This window comes from Peromyscus californicus, unplaced genomic scaffold, assembly GCF_007827085.1.
Source record: "Peromyscus californicus insignis strain IS unplaced genomic scaffold, ASM782708v3 Scaffold_14__1_contigs__length_90479793_seg_2, whole genome shotgun sequence".
NCBI classification, from domain to species: Eukaryota; Metazoa; Chordata; class Mammalia; order Rodentia; family Cricetidae; genus Peromyscus; species Peromyscus californicus.
In genome coordinates, this window is record NW_026294436.1 from 49,720,037 (window position 1) to 49,734,081 (window position 14,045).

The 14,045-nt window shown below is 38.2% G+C and overlaps 1 protein-coding gene across 5 annotated transcripts in view; it reads left to right on the top strand.

Moving 5' to 3' along the window:
* The window catches only part of Nme7 (NME/NM23 family member 7), a 145,739-nt gene that overhangs the window by 40,802 nt on the left and 90,892 nt on the right, over positions 1-14,045 (top strand). For 4 of the 5 annotated variants that reach the window (XM_052737449.1, XM_052737447.1, XM_052737448.1 and 1 more), the window contains 2 exons: positions 1,167-1,374; positions 4,253-4,358. In XM_052737449.1, coding sequence (XP_052593409.1) covers positions 1,167-1,374; positions 4,253-4,358 — 314 coding nt within the window. Of the gene's footprint in view, positions 1-1,166; positions 1,375-4,252; positions 4,359-10,409; positions 12,385-14,045 lie in introns of those variants that run through there. The other variant, XM_052737451.1, reaches the window with a different exon arrangement.

Genomic DNA, 14,045 nt, shown 5'->3' on the forward strand with positions numbered 1-14,045 from the left:
AGTAGTCCCCATCCCCTCAGCTATTATATGCCACCCTCATATTATAAAATTCTGAGTTAATCATATATTAGATTAAACATTTTTGAGGGTTGGATTTTGTTTTATTGCATAAATCCTGATATGTAGTGCATGATAATTAAATGCTTATTAAATAGGTAACTAACTGCTTCCTCCCACTTTTCCTTTCTTCCTTCATACTTCCTTCTTTTTGTTTGGTTTTGGCTGCTAAGGCCTGGCAATATGTTTAAAGATGCTGTGTCCTCTTAGCAGAGTGGGTATAGATACTTCTTTGTACGTGTTATTTCCTGGAAATGTTCCTTTAAGTGAACTGGAGTGATTGATGAAGGAGTGAGAAGGTGATATATAAAGCAGTCATAAGGTAATAGGCATGCAGAGGCCTGTTCATTGACTTCCTTTCTCTGAGAAGGCCCAGTCTTCTCTCTATTTGCCTCTGTTTAAGAAAGTGAGGGACTGGGATGTCACTTATTTCAAGTTAAATTTGTCATTGCCGCCTTGTGTACATGAAGAAATGGAAAAATAAAATGAAATGTCAGTTTTCATTCCCAAGGAACTGGAACTAAGGCATAAACTTTTAATAAAACCTTGTGTGTATGGTTGATCATTTAGTGTATCATAACACAGAGTAGTTTTCTCCTAATAAAGGCTAGTTTTTGACATGCTTTTTCTTTATCACATTGGTTTAGAGTTGTCACTCTGCATTTGAGATACACTACAAATTTAAATAAGTTCTTAATGGCAAATGTTACAAAATGCCATGCTCATTATTTTGGTATTGTAAAATTCTACCTGACTGTTGCGGTAAAACATATGAAAATAAGAAGGGGATCACCTTTGTCCTTCTTAGAGTAACGGGAAAAGCTTAGTTCAACAATATGCATTGTAAGTCGATGAAATCATCAGAATTCAACAAGCTACCTTGCAAACGGTAATGAGCCTGACATAACTTCTGTAATGATTTTGTAGCAGACTAGATCCATGTAAAGCATTCCATTCATGAGGGTTTTGCACTGCCCATATATGCTTCACTGTGGCCATAAACACTCTCGTCCCTGAAATTACTGATGTGTAAGTGTACCTTCATTGTTAAGGCAGATGTCTAGAGTGACAGAGTAGAGAAGTAATTCAAGCTTTTCTCTGTTTCCTAGCGAACTGATCCAGTTTATTACAAGTGGGCCTGTTATTGCCATGGAGATTTTAAGAGATGATGCAATATGTGAGTGGAAAAGATTACTTGGACCTGCAAACTCTGGGCAAGCTCGTACAGATGCCCCTGGAAGCGTCAGAGCCCTCTTTGGGACAGATGGCATAAGAAATGCGGCTCACGGCTCTGATTCTTTTGCATCTGCTGCCAGAGTAAGTTGTTTGGAGAAATATTTTCCTTCTGTTTTGTTTGGGAAATTGTTTTATGTAGTTGTTGTTTTTCACTCTTTGCTCTTTGGGGGGGCCAGGACCCAGATCCCAAATATATCACACAGGGTCTTATTCTTTCTTATGAATGCCCAGCCTTAACTTGGCTTGTTTCTAGCCAGCTTGTCATAACTTAAATTATCCTGTCTATCTCTTGCCTCTAGGCTTTTATCTTTCTCTATCCTGTATACCTTTCTTTACTTCTTACTCCATTGCTTGCTGGGTAGCCAGGTGGCTGGCCCCTGGAGTCTTCCTCTCCTCCTTTCACTCCTCCTTGATTCTCTTCCCAGATTTCTCCTCCTATTTATTCTCTCTGCCTGCCAGCCCCGCCTATCCTTTCTCCTGCCTTGCTATTGGCCATTCAGCTCTTTATTTGACCAACCAGGTGTTTTAGACAGCCAACGTAACACAGCTTTGCATCATTAAACAAGTGTCCCACAGCATAAACAGATGTAACACATCTTCAACTGAGATTCCATAACAGTTTTATGTCAGAATAAAGTATTTCTGCCACTGAAGACTTTGGGGGATGTAAACAGCTGATGTAGTAGTGGTAAGCAACTGTTGACTGTTTCTTAGGATCCGTAGTGGTTCAAAGCCATGCCTTTTTAACTTAGTCGTGTTGGTCACAGTCGAGTAGTTTTCTTCCAGTTTGACACTTGTTGCCCACTTCTCTCTGTGAAAGTGTAAGTTGCTGAGCCTCGTGTTTGTGACTGAATTCAATTAAGAATACTAGTTTACAGATCTGTAGTAGATATTCCAAAAGAAGGCTTCATTTGAGTAGTCTGTTTGTCATTCAGACCAAGCACTGTTGTTAGGTAAGCAGGAGTCTAGGAGAAGTACTGGAAATACCTGGACCATGCAGCGTGTGTGAAGACGCAAGAACTCTAGGTCTTGGACCAGCAAGATGGCTTAGTGGGTCAAGGTGCTTTTATCAACCCCCAGTGTCCTGAGTTTGTTACCTGCGACCCCCGTGGTGGAAGGAGAGAATGTATTCCTGTAAGTTGTTCTTTGGCCTCTGGCCATGCACATGCACACTGCGTGGACACATAGGTAGACAGACAGACAGACAGATAGATGTAATGAAAAATTCAAAGCAAAAAAGTTTCTTTCTTTAAATGAAAAAATGAAATCTAGGTCTTAACAGAAAAAAAATTAAGAATTATCCTATGAATGGCTTTTGTAGAAGATTGGATTTGTGTATTCATAATATCTAATTTGTAATAGTCCAAACCAGAGAGATCACAAATGAATGGCTTTGGTAGAAGATTGGATTTGTATATTCATAATAGCTAATTTGTAATAGTCCAAACCAGAGAGATCACAAATGTCCGACAGATGAACAAATGAACAAGCTATGGTGTAGCCATCCACGGCATATCATTTGTCAAAAAAGAAAGAAAGAAAGAGAAAGAATTACAGGGAATGAACCTCAAAATTTTTTTTTGAGTGAAAGAGGCTAGAAAAATAACATATAATATGAATCTACTTATATAAAATTATAAAAATTGATTTATGGTGACAAAAAGCAGAATAATAGCCAATAATAATAATACAATATTCGAGTAAATTCTCTTCGTCTCTCTTGCTTATATTTTAAAAAAGTATTTACACATCAAGATAAAAGGGAGACCATTAGAGAAGATGGGGAAGGTAGAGGGAAGAGTAAGGGGGGAGTGTGGGACTGGATATGAGCACGGTGTGTGCTAGACTTCTACAAAAATATCCTGTGAAGCCTATTAGTCTATATAATTAATGTACACTAATAAAATATGAAAATTCGTTAGTGTAGCTCTGATTTATTTTATGGTAAATTTGAGTCACGGTCTCACTGTGTAGGCATTGTTAACCTAAAACTTATTGCACAGGCCAGGCAGACTTGTGCTAGCAAAGGACCTCCTGCCTCTGCCTCCTGAATGGTAGATTTGACCTTTCAAGTATAAATCCAGTGAAAAGAAAATACTAACTCTGCGGCAGGTTTTGTTTTAGGTGTTTTGGAAGCTACTAAGCTCTGCAAGTTGGTTCTTTTCTTTAAATTTATAGTTTGGCTGATGACAAGTCACAGCTGTGAGGGATGCATGGTGTGATTGGGAGCATCAGGAAAAGGTTTCTGGAGGTGATAGCATTTGGATAGTTCTTTGTTTCCTGGCAGATGTTTTGGAGTGCGGAACAGAAGTTTTTATGGAGAATATAATGGAAAGAATAGTGCTGAAAGCTTAGAGGCCACATGTGAGGGATTAAAAGAATTGATTAATGTGAACATCTTTGTGGTTCATTCGGATTGCTGACTTCTTGGTTTAATGAGCCATGGGCAAAGCAAATAACCACGGTGTGAATCAGGCCATAATATATTGCTCATTTTGATTTGTAATAGAACTATGTAAATTATTGCTAATTAGCTGTAGTTCTCAGACTCCTAAACATTAACTTTTCTGTTTCTGTAATGATGTCCTTGTTTTGACTTTGTTTTACATATTTTATTTTTAAGCTTAATTTTAATCTGTATTTATGAACTATACTTTGGAGAAAGTAAGAACCTCCTATTGGTTTTTTCCAATTCTCAGAATTTGTTGAAACCTTGTCACTTAAATAGAGGTCACACAGTGACGTGTTCGTGTTGCTTCAATCCTCCCCGCATGTTCTGATTGCTAAGTGCCCAAATGGAGCTAAGTTACACAGTCTTTGCAAATTCACATTTAGGAGATTTGGAACATAGAATTTATATCATGAAACTTTAATTGTATATCTCCAGAAATATTCTATAAGTTTCAGATAAGAGATCATCTGTGTCAAAATCCCCTTTCTCATCTTTCTGTATCTTTAGGAAATGGAGTTATTTTTTCCTTCAAGTGGAGGCTGTGGACCAGCAAACACTGCTAAATTTACCAACTGTACCTGTTGCATTATTAAGCCTCATGCCATCAGTGAAGGTAAGTGCCATGTTGTAGATGTTTTATTAATACACTAACTTGTTTAATGATGAAGTTAAAATATACTTTAATATTTCAGTTTTTTCTTTGAAGGCACATGAATCAAGGCAACATTTAAGGTGGACTCTGTCTAGGTTTTGTCTTTATTTTGGTATCTGTGCGTCCTTAGCTGTTCCTTTGGCTGTTGATCATGGCTGTGCTAACAGATCTTGCTTCCTTGTCTTCTAACCTTCCTTCTGACTGTCCAGCCACGTAACTGGGGCTCACTCACTTCACTTAAATAGCACTCCAAGTACATATTTGAAGCATTGTTTATGGGGTTGGAGAGATGGCTCAGCAGTCAAGTGCAATTGTTGTCCAATGGGATTAATCCACGGAGTCTATTTAATGATCAAAGGAATTTATTTAGGGATAAACTCACAACCATGGGAGATTTATCATAGGGTCCAAGAAACATGAGCTATGTCCCCTATTGAACAGCTTGGTCTAAGATCTCAGCATCCAAAACCACAAGGTAGCCAAGAGAGGGGGCATATGTGCATCCCAGGTCTTGAGGGTCCCTGGTGGCCATGCCCCAGGGGCAGGTGCCTCAAGGTCATAGGCAAGTGTAACAGCTACAGCTGCCTCACTAGGGGTGATACTTCAGGGCATGGCTCAACCAGCTCCCCACTACAGTTGTTCTTGCAGAGGACCTAGGTTTAGTTCACAGCACCCACATGGTGGCTCACAACCATCCACAGTTCCTGGTCCAGGGGATCTCATGCCCTCTTCTGACTTTGAGGGCACCATGTATGCATGTGTTACACATACCTATATGCAGGCAAAACTCTGATACACATAAAATAAATACTAAAAAAATTAAACAGTGATTATTACCCCCAGAGTACATCTTTTCTGAGGAATTGAAGACACTCCCTCCAGTTCTCTATATCTGAAACAGATCTTTGATGGACATGAATATCGATATTTATATGTGTGTATATACACACACAAGTGTATGTGCATGTGTGCACTGAGAGTGTGCAAGTTCATTTCTTGCTTTTATCTGTTTCCTCATGTGTTTGAGTCGGTTGTGTGCATCTCTATCAGCTACTCCAAGTTGTTTTGGAATTGAGATGTTTAATTTAAAAGATATTTATTGAAAACTAGAATATACTGAGTAATATGCAGAATTGGGTGTAGTTTTTATGTATTCTAAGCACAGTAGAAAAACTTGAAAATTGCATATACATATTTGTGTATGAGACAATAAAAATTTACCTGAACCAGGCATGGTGGTACACACTTGTAATCCTAGCACTGAGAAGTCTAAGGCAGAACAATCATGTTTTTTAAGTCATCCTGAACTACATATTGAGTTTGAGACCAGCCTGGACTATATAGCAAGACCTTATTGCAAAAAAAAAAAAAACCCATAACTGCTTCCTAATACCATACTTCTCATTGTTAACATTTTGATGTGTTTTTTGTGCATTTGTGTGTGTGTGCATATATGATACATACATAAGAGCATAATGTAGCTGAGATGTGTGTCTATATTCTGTTGCTCTAATTTATTTTTTGAGAGCATTTGGGTCTTTCTTTGAGGCCTCATGAATATTTTAATTATTGATTGAATATTTCATAATAATCCTATGTATGATATTTGGATACTTGAGTTATTTCTAGTTTTTTATTAATAATAACTTGTGCCTTCTCTTGTGGTCTTTTCCTTTCGTTGGTTTGCCTTGTCCAACTTTGATGAGATGTTTTTTGTTTTATTATTTTGTTGTTTTTTTGTTATCTCTTAGACGCCTGTTCTTTTCTAATGAAAGACATAAAGGGAGTGTATCTGGATAGGAGGGGAGGAAGGGAGGAACTGGGAGGAGTCAAGAGACGAGAAACTATAATCAGAATATATTGTATGAGAAAAAATCTGTTTTCAATAAAAGAGAAAAAATAAAGATTTTGAAGAGTCTTTCTACATAAATATTAGATGACATTTCTAATAATTTCCTCTGGCTACTTTTTTGGAAGTCATATTATTGGTTGAAAGGATATGAACCTTAAAGATCTTGTGCATAATTAATGCATCTTTAATTATTTAGAAACTGCTTCATTACCACACTGGTCTTACGAACATCATTGTGGGGCATTTCCATGCATGATGGGTAATAAACACATATGTTAGTTACCACTGTGCCATAATTATGGGGCATTTCCATACATGATGGGTATATGTTAGTTACAACTCTGCCAGGTAGCAGACTGGTCAAGACCTTAGACATCATCTCCTTGAATGGACAGAGCAAGGATGTCATGTAGATAGAGTTGTCATTCTTTTCCAGGTAAGCTAGCTGGAGTCCTGAGAGGTTGGATTGTTTTTCCTTAATGTAGAGCAGGAAGCCCAGGATCCAGACTGTTCTGTTCTGGTTGTGTTTGTTTGTTTGAGACAGGGTCCCATTTCACCCAGGCTGGCCTGAAACTTACTCTGTAGCTGAGGATGACCTTGAATTCCTGATCCTCCTGTCTACTGAGAGTGCTGGCCTTACGGGTATGTGCTACCATGAAAACCCTCTGTCTTCCAGTTTTCATGTTCTCAACATCAGCAAAAACACAAACATCACATGGTTAGTAAATTTTCACAGGAAATGATAGCAATGTAGATGGCCAACAGCCTCTGTGGTAATAATGAGATATAGTCTAAAGTCAAATTTATTACTGTATTCACATGCTCCCTATAAATTGCTGGTTAATGCTGCACGTAATTTTCCTGCCCAGGCATATATGTGTATAGATATGAATATATGCGAATGTGCATATATGTACACATATATGTAATATAACACATATATATACCCAAGGCTGTTTGTATGTGTGTGTGATATACATATATATATGCAAGCACATGTACATATATGGTTTTTCTACCTTGGAATGGTAGTTATGAATTTATAAATGCTAAAATTTTTTCATAGGTTTTACATTTGCATATATATGTACAAACATAATATCTGTGAGGAAACAAATTCTTAAATTGCTCAACTTTAGCATCTTAATAGTTTTATTCAGTTAAACAGCTATCTGATTTAATTCTGAGGACCAAACCCAGGGCCTTGCACTTGCTAGGCAAGCACTCTGTCATTGAGCTAAATTCTCATCTCCTGTTTAAATTTTTTATAAAGAAAAAAATGTGATACTATGTAGCTAGAGTTTTCCTGCCTGGCCCACAGTCAGGACAAATCTTTGTCACCCGCCAGTCCCACAGCCTCTCAAACCCAGCCAAGTAAACACAGAGACTTATATTGCTTACAAACTGTATGGCCGTGGCAGGCTTCTTGCTGACTGTTCTTACAGCTTAAATTAATCCATTTCTATAAATCTATACCTTGCCATATGGCTCGTGGCTTACCGGCATCTTCACATGCTGTTTCTCATCATGGCGGCTGGCAGTGTCTCTCTGACTCAGCCTTCCACTTCCCAGAATTCTCCTCCTTGTCCCGCCTATACTTCCTGCCTAGCCAATGGCCAATCAGTGATTTATTTATTGATCAATCAGAGCAACACATTTGCCATACAGAACATCCCACAGCACTTCCCCCATTTTTTTTTTTTTCAAAAAGGAAGGTTTTAACCTTAACAAAATAAAATTACATATAATTTGGGAATTTGGGCGTAGCTTCTCTTACTACTTCCTGCTGGAGGGGGGCGCTGTATCTTATGGGGACATAAAGAAAATTTTAGGATTATGGAATAGTCCATGAGGGTGTATCATCTGAGCCAGTTGCCTTCAAACCATTCTGGATGTTGAATCGTCTGGGCCATGGTGTCATCGGAGACCTTTCAGGGGGTCTTGGCTGGTCAAACCTGATGTATCTTAATCTGGAACAAATCCATAGCCTTTGGCTTTCTGTGGGAACAAAAGCAGAGTCTCCTTTCCAAAGCAACATATCCTTACATCCAAATTTTGAAGTCAAGGTATCTTTAAAATATACATTTTGGCATAACTCAACAGCTTTTACAATCAAATGTTTTTCTGCAGTTAAAAATCCCAAAGACAACACAATCCAGATTCTCTGTGTAATATTCATCATGTGGCTTATTTTTTATATTAATTTTACTGTCTCTTTAAAGACTTTATTTTTTAAAACTATGTATTTGCTTCTATAACTGTATATATCAGCTTTTTTGTCTCTTTCAAGCCTATGTATATTTTACACACATTGTAAACTATTACATCTGAATCTGTCTTTGTGAATCTATCGCTTTAAACTGCAGCAGCTGTGGCTGCTGGCTCCGCCCACCTCAGCTTTCCAACATGGCCGTGGTAGTTTACCGCCAGCTCTGGGAGCTATCGTGGGTCTGTGCTTTTATCCAAGCAGTGTGTAGCCCAGAAACCTCTTATTTTTTGTTTTGTACTAGCAAAGGCTAAATCCACCACACAGCTTAATGTACCACTTGCAGAGGCCTCATTCCCACCATACTGCAGGTCGAGCGCGCATGCTAGGAACCCGCCAGTAGCTCAAACCGGCAGCTGCCACTCATTTGAGAGAGACAATTAGGAACTGTTTTTAGCTCCGTTTTAGAATCTTTTTTCTCAGTTTTTAGGTGGAAACTCTTGCCACCACGTTGGACGCCAATACTAAAGTAAAATAAAGCAATATTCAAATAAATATTAGCTTTAGAATAAATACTAGCAATATAACTTAGATCACATAGGTAAATATAAGTTAGAGCTAATAAAAATAGTTAAGTTAATTATAATGTCAAAATGCTCAATTTTATTACACACACATATAATTTTTTACTTATACACATTTAAATAATTTTGGTTAGAGCTGTTCTTTAAAACTTACTTGTCTTTTCTCTTTGGTAGTAGAAATGAAACCCAGGACTTTGCTTCAAGAGCTTTACTGTTGTGCCACATTCCCATCTCCTTTTCAAGCTTGAAAACATTAGATATAAAATTAAGCAAAAGAATTTTTTATAAAATCTTCTGAGATGCCAGCATGAACTTTAGCATTATAAGGTTTTTAATAACTTTTTTCTTTTATTTCTAAACGTGGATTACAGTGGTACTTGGTGATCGATTTGAAATGTGTGGTTACCCAGTTCACTGTGGTAGTAATGGAATTTGAAGTTTGAAGTCTTGTGTCAAACTTTGGCAGCCTCTGTCATTTTTAATCTCATTCTGTAATGATCCCTTGCACTGGTATATTTGATTTGTACCCATGGGCTGCTCTAGGCAGAAACAGAGAGACTTAAAGAGAGCTTCTGGTTCAAGAGGGACTGAAATGGAACGTGTTGAATCCTGACTTCCTCCAGAATTCCCTGAGTACCTAATACCCAAGAAACCTGCATTAGTTTCTTGCCCACTAACCTGTAAGGAAGAGCACAGCCTTGATGCAGTCTTTGTAGACCAGGCCTGTGGAGAGGCCATTGGCAAATACTGTCTAGGATGGGTTCTTCTGTCTTCGCAGTGACCTGAAGAAGACTGTGCAGAGTCCACACCGCACTGTAGGGTTGGAATCTCATGCAGTAAGATGGAGTCATAACTAAGTCTTTTAAGCTTACAGTTGCTGATAAGTGAGTTGTTGGCCCAGTTGGAAGGAAACTGTGAAACAGTGACTGTTTGAGTCATGGTTTTGGGGGGTAAATGAGCTGGGGGAGTTTCTGGTGTGCACAATGAAGTCGTTTACTGACTTACATCCTTATCTTTCAGGGTAGGGATTTCTGGGCATAAATAGTTGTCATGTGCTTGTAGGCAGTCCTAATTCCTAGTCCTACACTTATCTATGAGGCTAAAGTAATTTCTCTTCTCACTTCTAAGAGAGCTAGGAAAAAGAGAAACTTCAGTTTTGTTTTTATTTTTTTAATACACGAGAAAAAGTGCGTTTGAGATTTTACAGTCTTTTTATATGTAGATTGAAATATGTTTTCATTTTGGAATTCAGAATTTAAAAGAAAGTAAAACCAGGTGAATGTTTCATTTTTGGTTTTTTTGTTTTGTTTTGTTTTTTTAAAGATTTATTTATTATGTATACAATGTTCTGTCTGCATGTATGCCTGCAGGCCAGAAGAGGGCGCCAGATCTCATTACAGATGGTTGTGAGCCACCATGTGGTTGCTGGGAATTGAACTCAGGACCTCTGGAAGAACAGTCGGTGCTCTTAACCTCTGAGCCATCTCTCCAGCCCTCATTTTTGTTTTTTAATTTTTAACTTCAAAATTATGCAACATGTTTGTTTATATGTTTTCATTATTTATATGTAGTTACTTTAAGCCTGTCCATAAAATAAATTCATAAATAAAATACAGGGAAATTAAAATAAATAGTAGCTATATAACTTAATAATTATACATATATATAACTGAAATATCATGAAATAATATGTGATTGAAAGGCAGTATGAAAATGAAAATTTTTATTACATATATAATTTTTATATTTATATAGGCTTAAATCATTTCAGTTAGTTCTCTAAAAGTTAACTATAGATAGAGATATAGGTAGATAATTTTATTCTAAAATACGATTATGTTTCTTAAATACTAGTATGTTGATTATTGCCCACAGATATTGGATCAATTATTTTTTTGCCTTTTTGTATCCTGTTTGCTTAGTTATAAAATGATAATATGCTATGCCTTCTTTGTGACTAAGGATTGTATGAAAGGTGCTGAGGACAATACCCATCACCTGTTGAGTGCTGTACATTTCCGACATTGTTGCTATCGCCATTATGGTTCTTCTACTATCAATACTGCTGCTAATATCATTGGCTTAGTTTTTGAGGACAGTTGCATGATTCCCTAGTAACAAAGCAGTTTAAAACGCTACCAAAACCCAACATCCACAGGGAAAAAAAAGTAAGATTGTTGTCATTGTTTAAGGAACAAAGGACTTTAATTATTCTCCTCAGTTAAAGCCTGTGTCTAAATTAAGTTCCTAAGTGGGATTGTTGCTTAAAATGAACCAATTTGACAACTACTTTGTTTTATATATTCCTTAAAAATTTGTATCATTTATTACCATGTATCTTGAGCGTATCCACTCCCAACTCCTGGATTCCACTTCCCCTAGACATCTCCCAATCCATACCTTTCCCACGTTCATGTCCTCTTTTTCCTTCTTTCCTTCCTCTCTCTCTCCCTCCCTCCTTCCTTCTTTCCTTCTCCCTTCCTTCTTCCTTCCTTCCCTCCTTTCCCTGTCCTTCACCCCACCCCTGTCATCCACTGAATCCATTAGTGATGCCTGCTGGAATACCAACTGCTCCTATTGGCCTGATCTTATGTGGGTAGCCATAACTACGGTGAAGTCATGAGTGCAATAGCCATGCCATGTCCAGTGGACAGCACTGCACAGCGCCCCTCCCCATCCTCCAGCTCGATGTTCTTTCTGCACCCTTTCTCTGCCTTGAAGCTTCCCGAGCCTTGGCTGCCAATGGGGGATGGGCAGATTGATAGGGATGACCCAATTAAGGCTAAACACTCAGGAGCACTTTGACCAGTTATGAGTCTCTGCATATACTGCTGCCCACTGAAGAAGCTTGTCTGGTCAAGGTTGAGAGCAGCACAAATCTACAGGATAAATATAAATAAGAAGGCAGTTTGATAATATGTCCACTTAGCGAAAAACAGTAGTTGGTTCCCCTGTAGGGCCTATGGCCTACTAGCCATGGGCTTTTGACCAGGTGTACAGCACCAAGCCCTCCTTTCTGGTTGCCTGTCATGGTTGGTGCTAGGCAGGAGATGGTAACTAAACTGGGAATGCCTCTTTTGCACATGGGATGACCAAACAATTTAGCTTTTAAAAATATTAAGACCCTGAAGATTTGTTAGAAAGTTTCCTTTCTTATAAAGACTCATTTGTTAACACAGTTTTATTACATTGATCATAACACAGTTCATTCTGAAGTTTTACTTCTTTAGTGAAATAAAATCAAGGTATTTTAAGCTTTGTCTCAACCTTGAAATCTATATCTTCCATGATTCTGTGAAACTGTGTCAAAATTCCTAATAAAGAACCCTGTAGTGTGTATTTTAATGTTGTTTGGTTGTAAAATTAATTCAGATTTACTGAGGCTATTTCAAAACAATTTTAATATTTTTAAAATAAAGGTATGAAACACTGCTGAATTTTCCTCGTGTAATCCACTGCAGAGCATTTATTAGAACACTAGCAGTTTTTAACGTTGGTGTTAGACTGGACTCTGGTGATGCCTGGGTGAAGCAGGCTGGTAGCAGGAGCGTCTGTCTTATCACTTCTAAAACTGGGTTCTCCTCGGGCTTCTTTCGGTGTTTCAGTATTTATATGAAGAGTAGTTCTGATGCCTGATGGGCCAAGAGCCCCGCAAGACATACTCGTTCTGTCCATTCACTCTCCTAATGTGGGGCTGCTTGATTATTAGGCTCCCAGCTTGCTAAGTTCAGTTTCCTTCATGGAATTCAGCTTCTGGGATGCTGTAAAGGAGGTGTGGACATTTTTGTTGTAGAAAGATTGAATCGAAGCATTATGAATCTAATTTTGTTTCGGTGACAAAAAAACTTGGACCAGGCTTACTTAGAAGGTCAGTTTTGCAGTTCTGTGCTCCATTGCAAAGAGTTAAACAGATGAAATTTCTATCAGATGCTTCCAAGTACGTTAAACTACATCATAAAGAATATTACCTTGAACCTACAATGCTTAGTGTATGCTTTTAATATTCTGTGAATTTTTAAGCTTTGGAAACTTTATTGTTCAATTTGATTTTTTTAGAATTTCATATGTGAGTACTGCATTTATATTATTTCTACCCTCCCTCCAGTTCCTCCTGTGCATCCCCCATTTCCTCTCAAATCCGTGACCTCATCTTCTTTAGAATGTATACAGCCTACTGAGTCCGTTTAGTGTTGCTCTTATGTACGTGTGTTTAGGACTAACTACTTGGGATTTGATGACCTATCAGGGATCTTGTCCCTGGAGAAAATTGACCTTTCCTCCTCAGCAGCCATTGACTGCTTGTAACTCTTCATCTAATGGTGGGGCTTTATGACATTCCCATCATCCACACTGGCATGTCAGTTAGTATTACCATTATGCAGATTTTGTTTAGGCAGCCATATTGTTGAGATTTCATGAATGCAATTCCCCTGTCAGGTCTATAAAATGCTACCTAGGAGGTGACACCTGCTCTTAAATCTTTCCACCCTTTCTTTAATGTTCCCTGAGCTTTAGGTGTAGAGTCTGTGTTACAGATGTACCAATTGGGGCTGGCACCCACGGTCACTCATTCCTTGTATTTTGATCAGTTGATCAAAGATAGATAATAGTCTCTATCTTTGATTAGGAATAAGAGACACACTTTCTTAGGATACAGTTAAAATTATATTAGCTTAGGAAAATGGCAGTATTAGGCTCTGCTTTAGGGTCTATGACCTCTCCAGCCTCAAGTAGTTGACTGCGTTTACAGTACCAGGCATGAGTTCCCTCCTATTAAGTAGTCCTTAAGTCCAATTCCACAGCTGTGGGTTGCGCCCAAGACCACAGCGCCATGATTGCACCCTTCGGATAGCTTGTTGGACTGGTCGTTGGGGTTTGTAGGCATTGTAGCTGTGTCGAACTATTAATTGCTTTTCTCCCTTGGTAGCTTGCATAGCACCTTTGGATCCTCTGAGAACTAGTCCTCAAGGAGGAGGCTTCCAGGTCAGTTCTAGCTCTATTCCTCC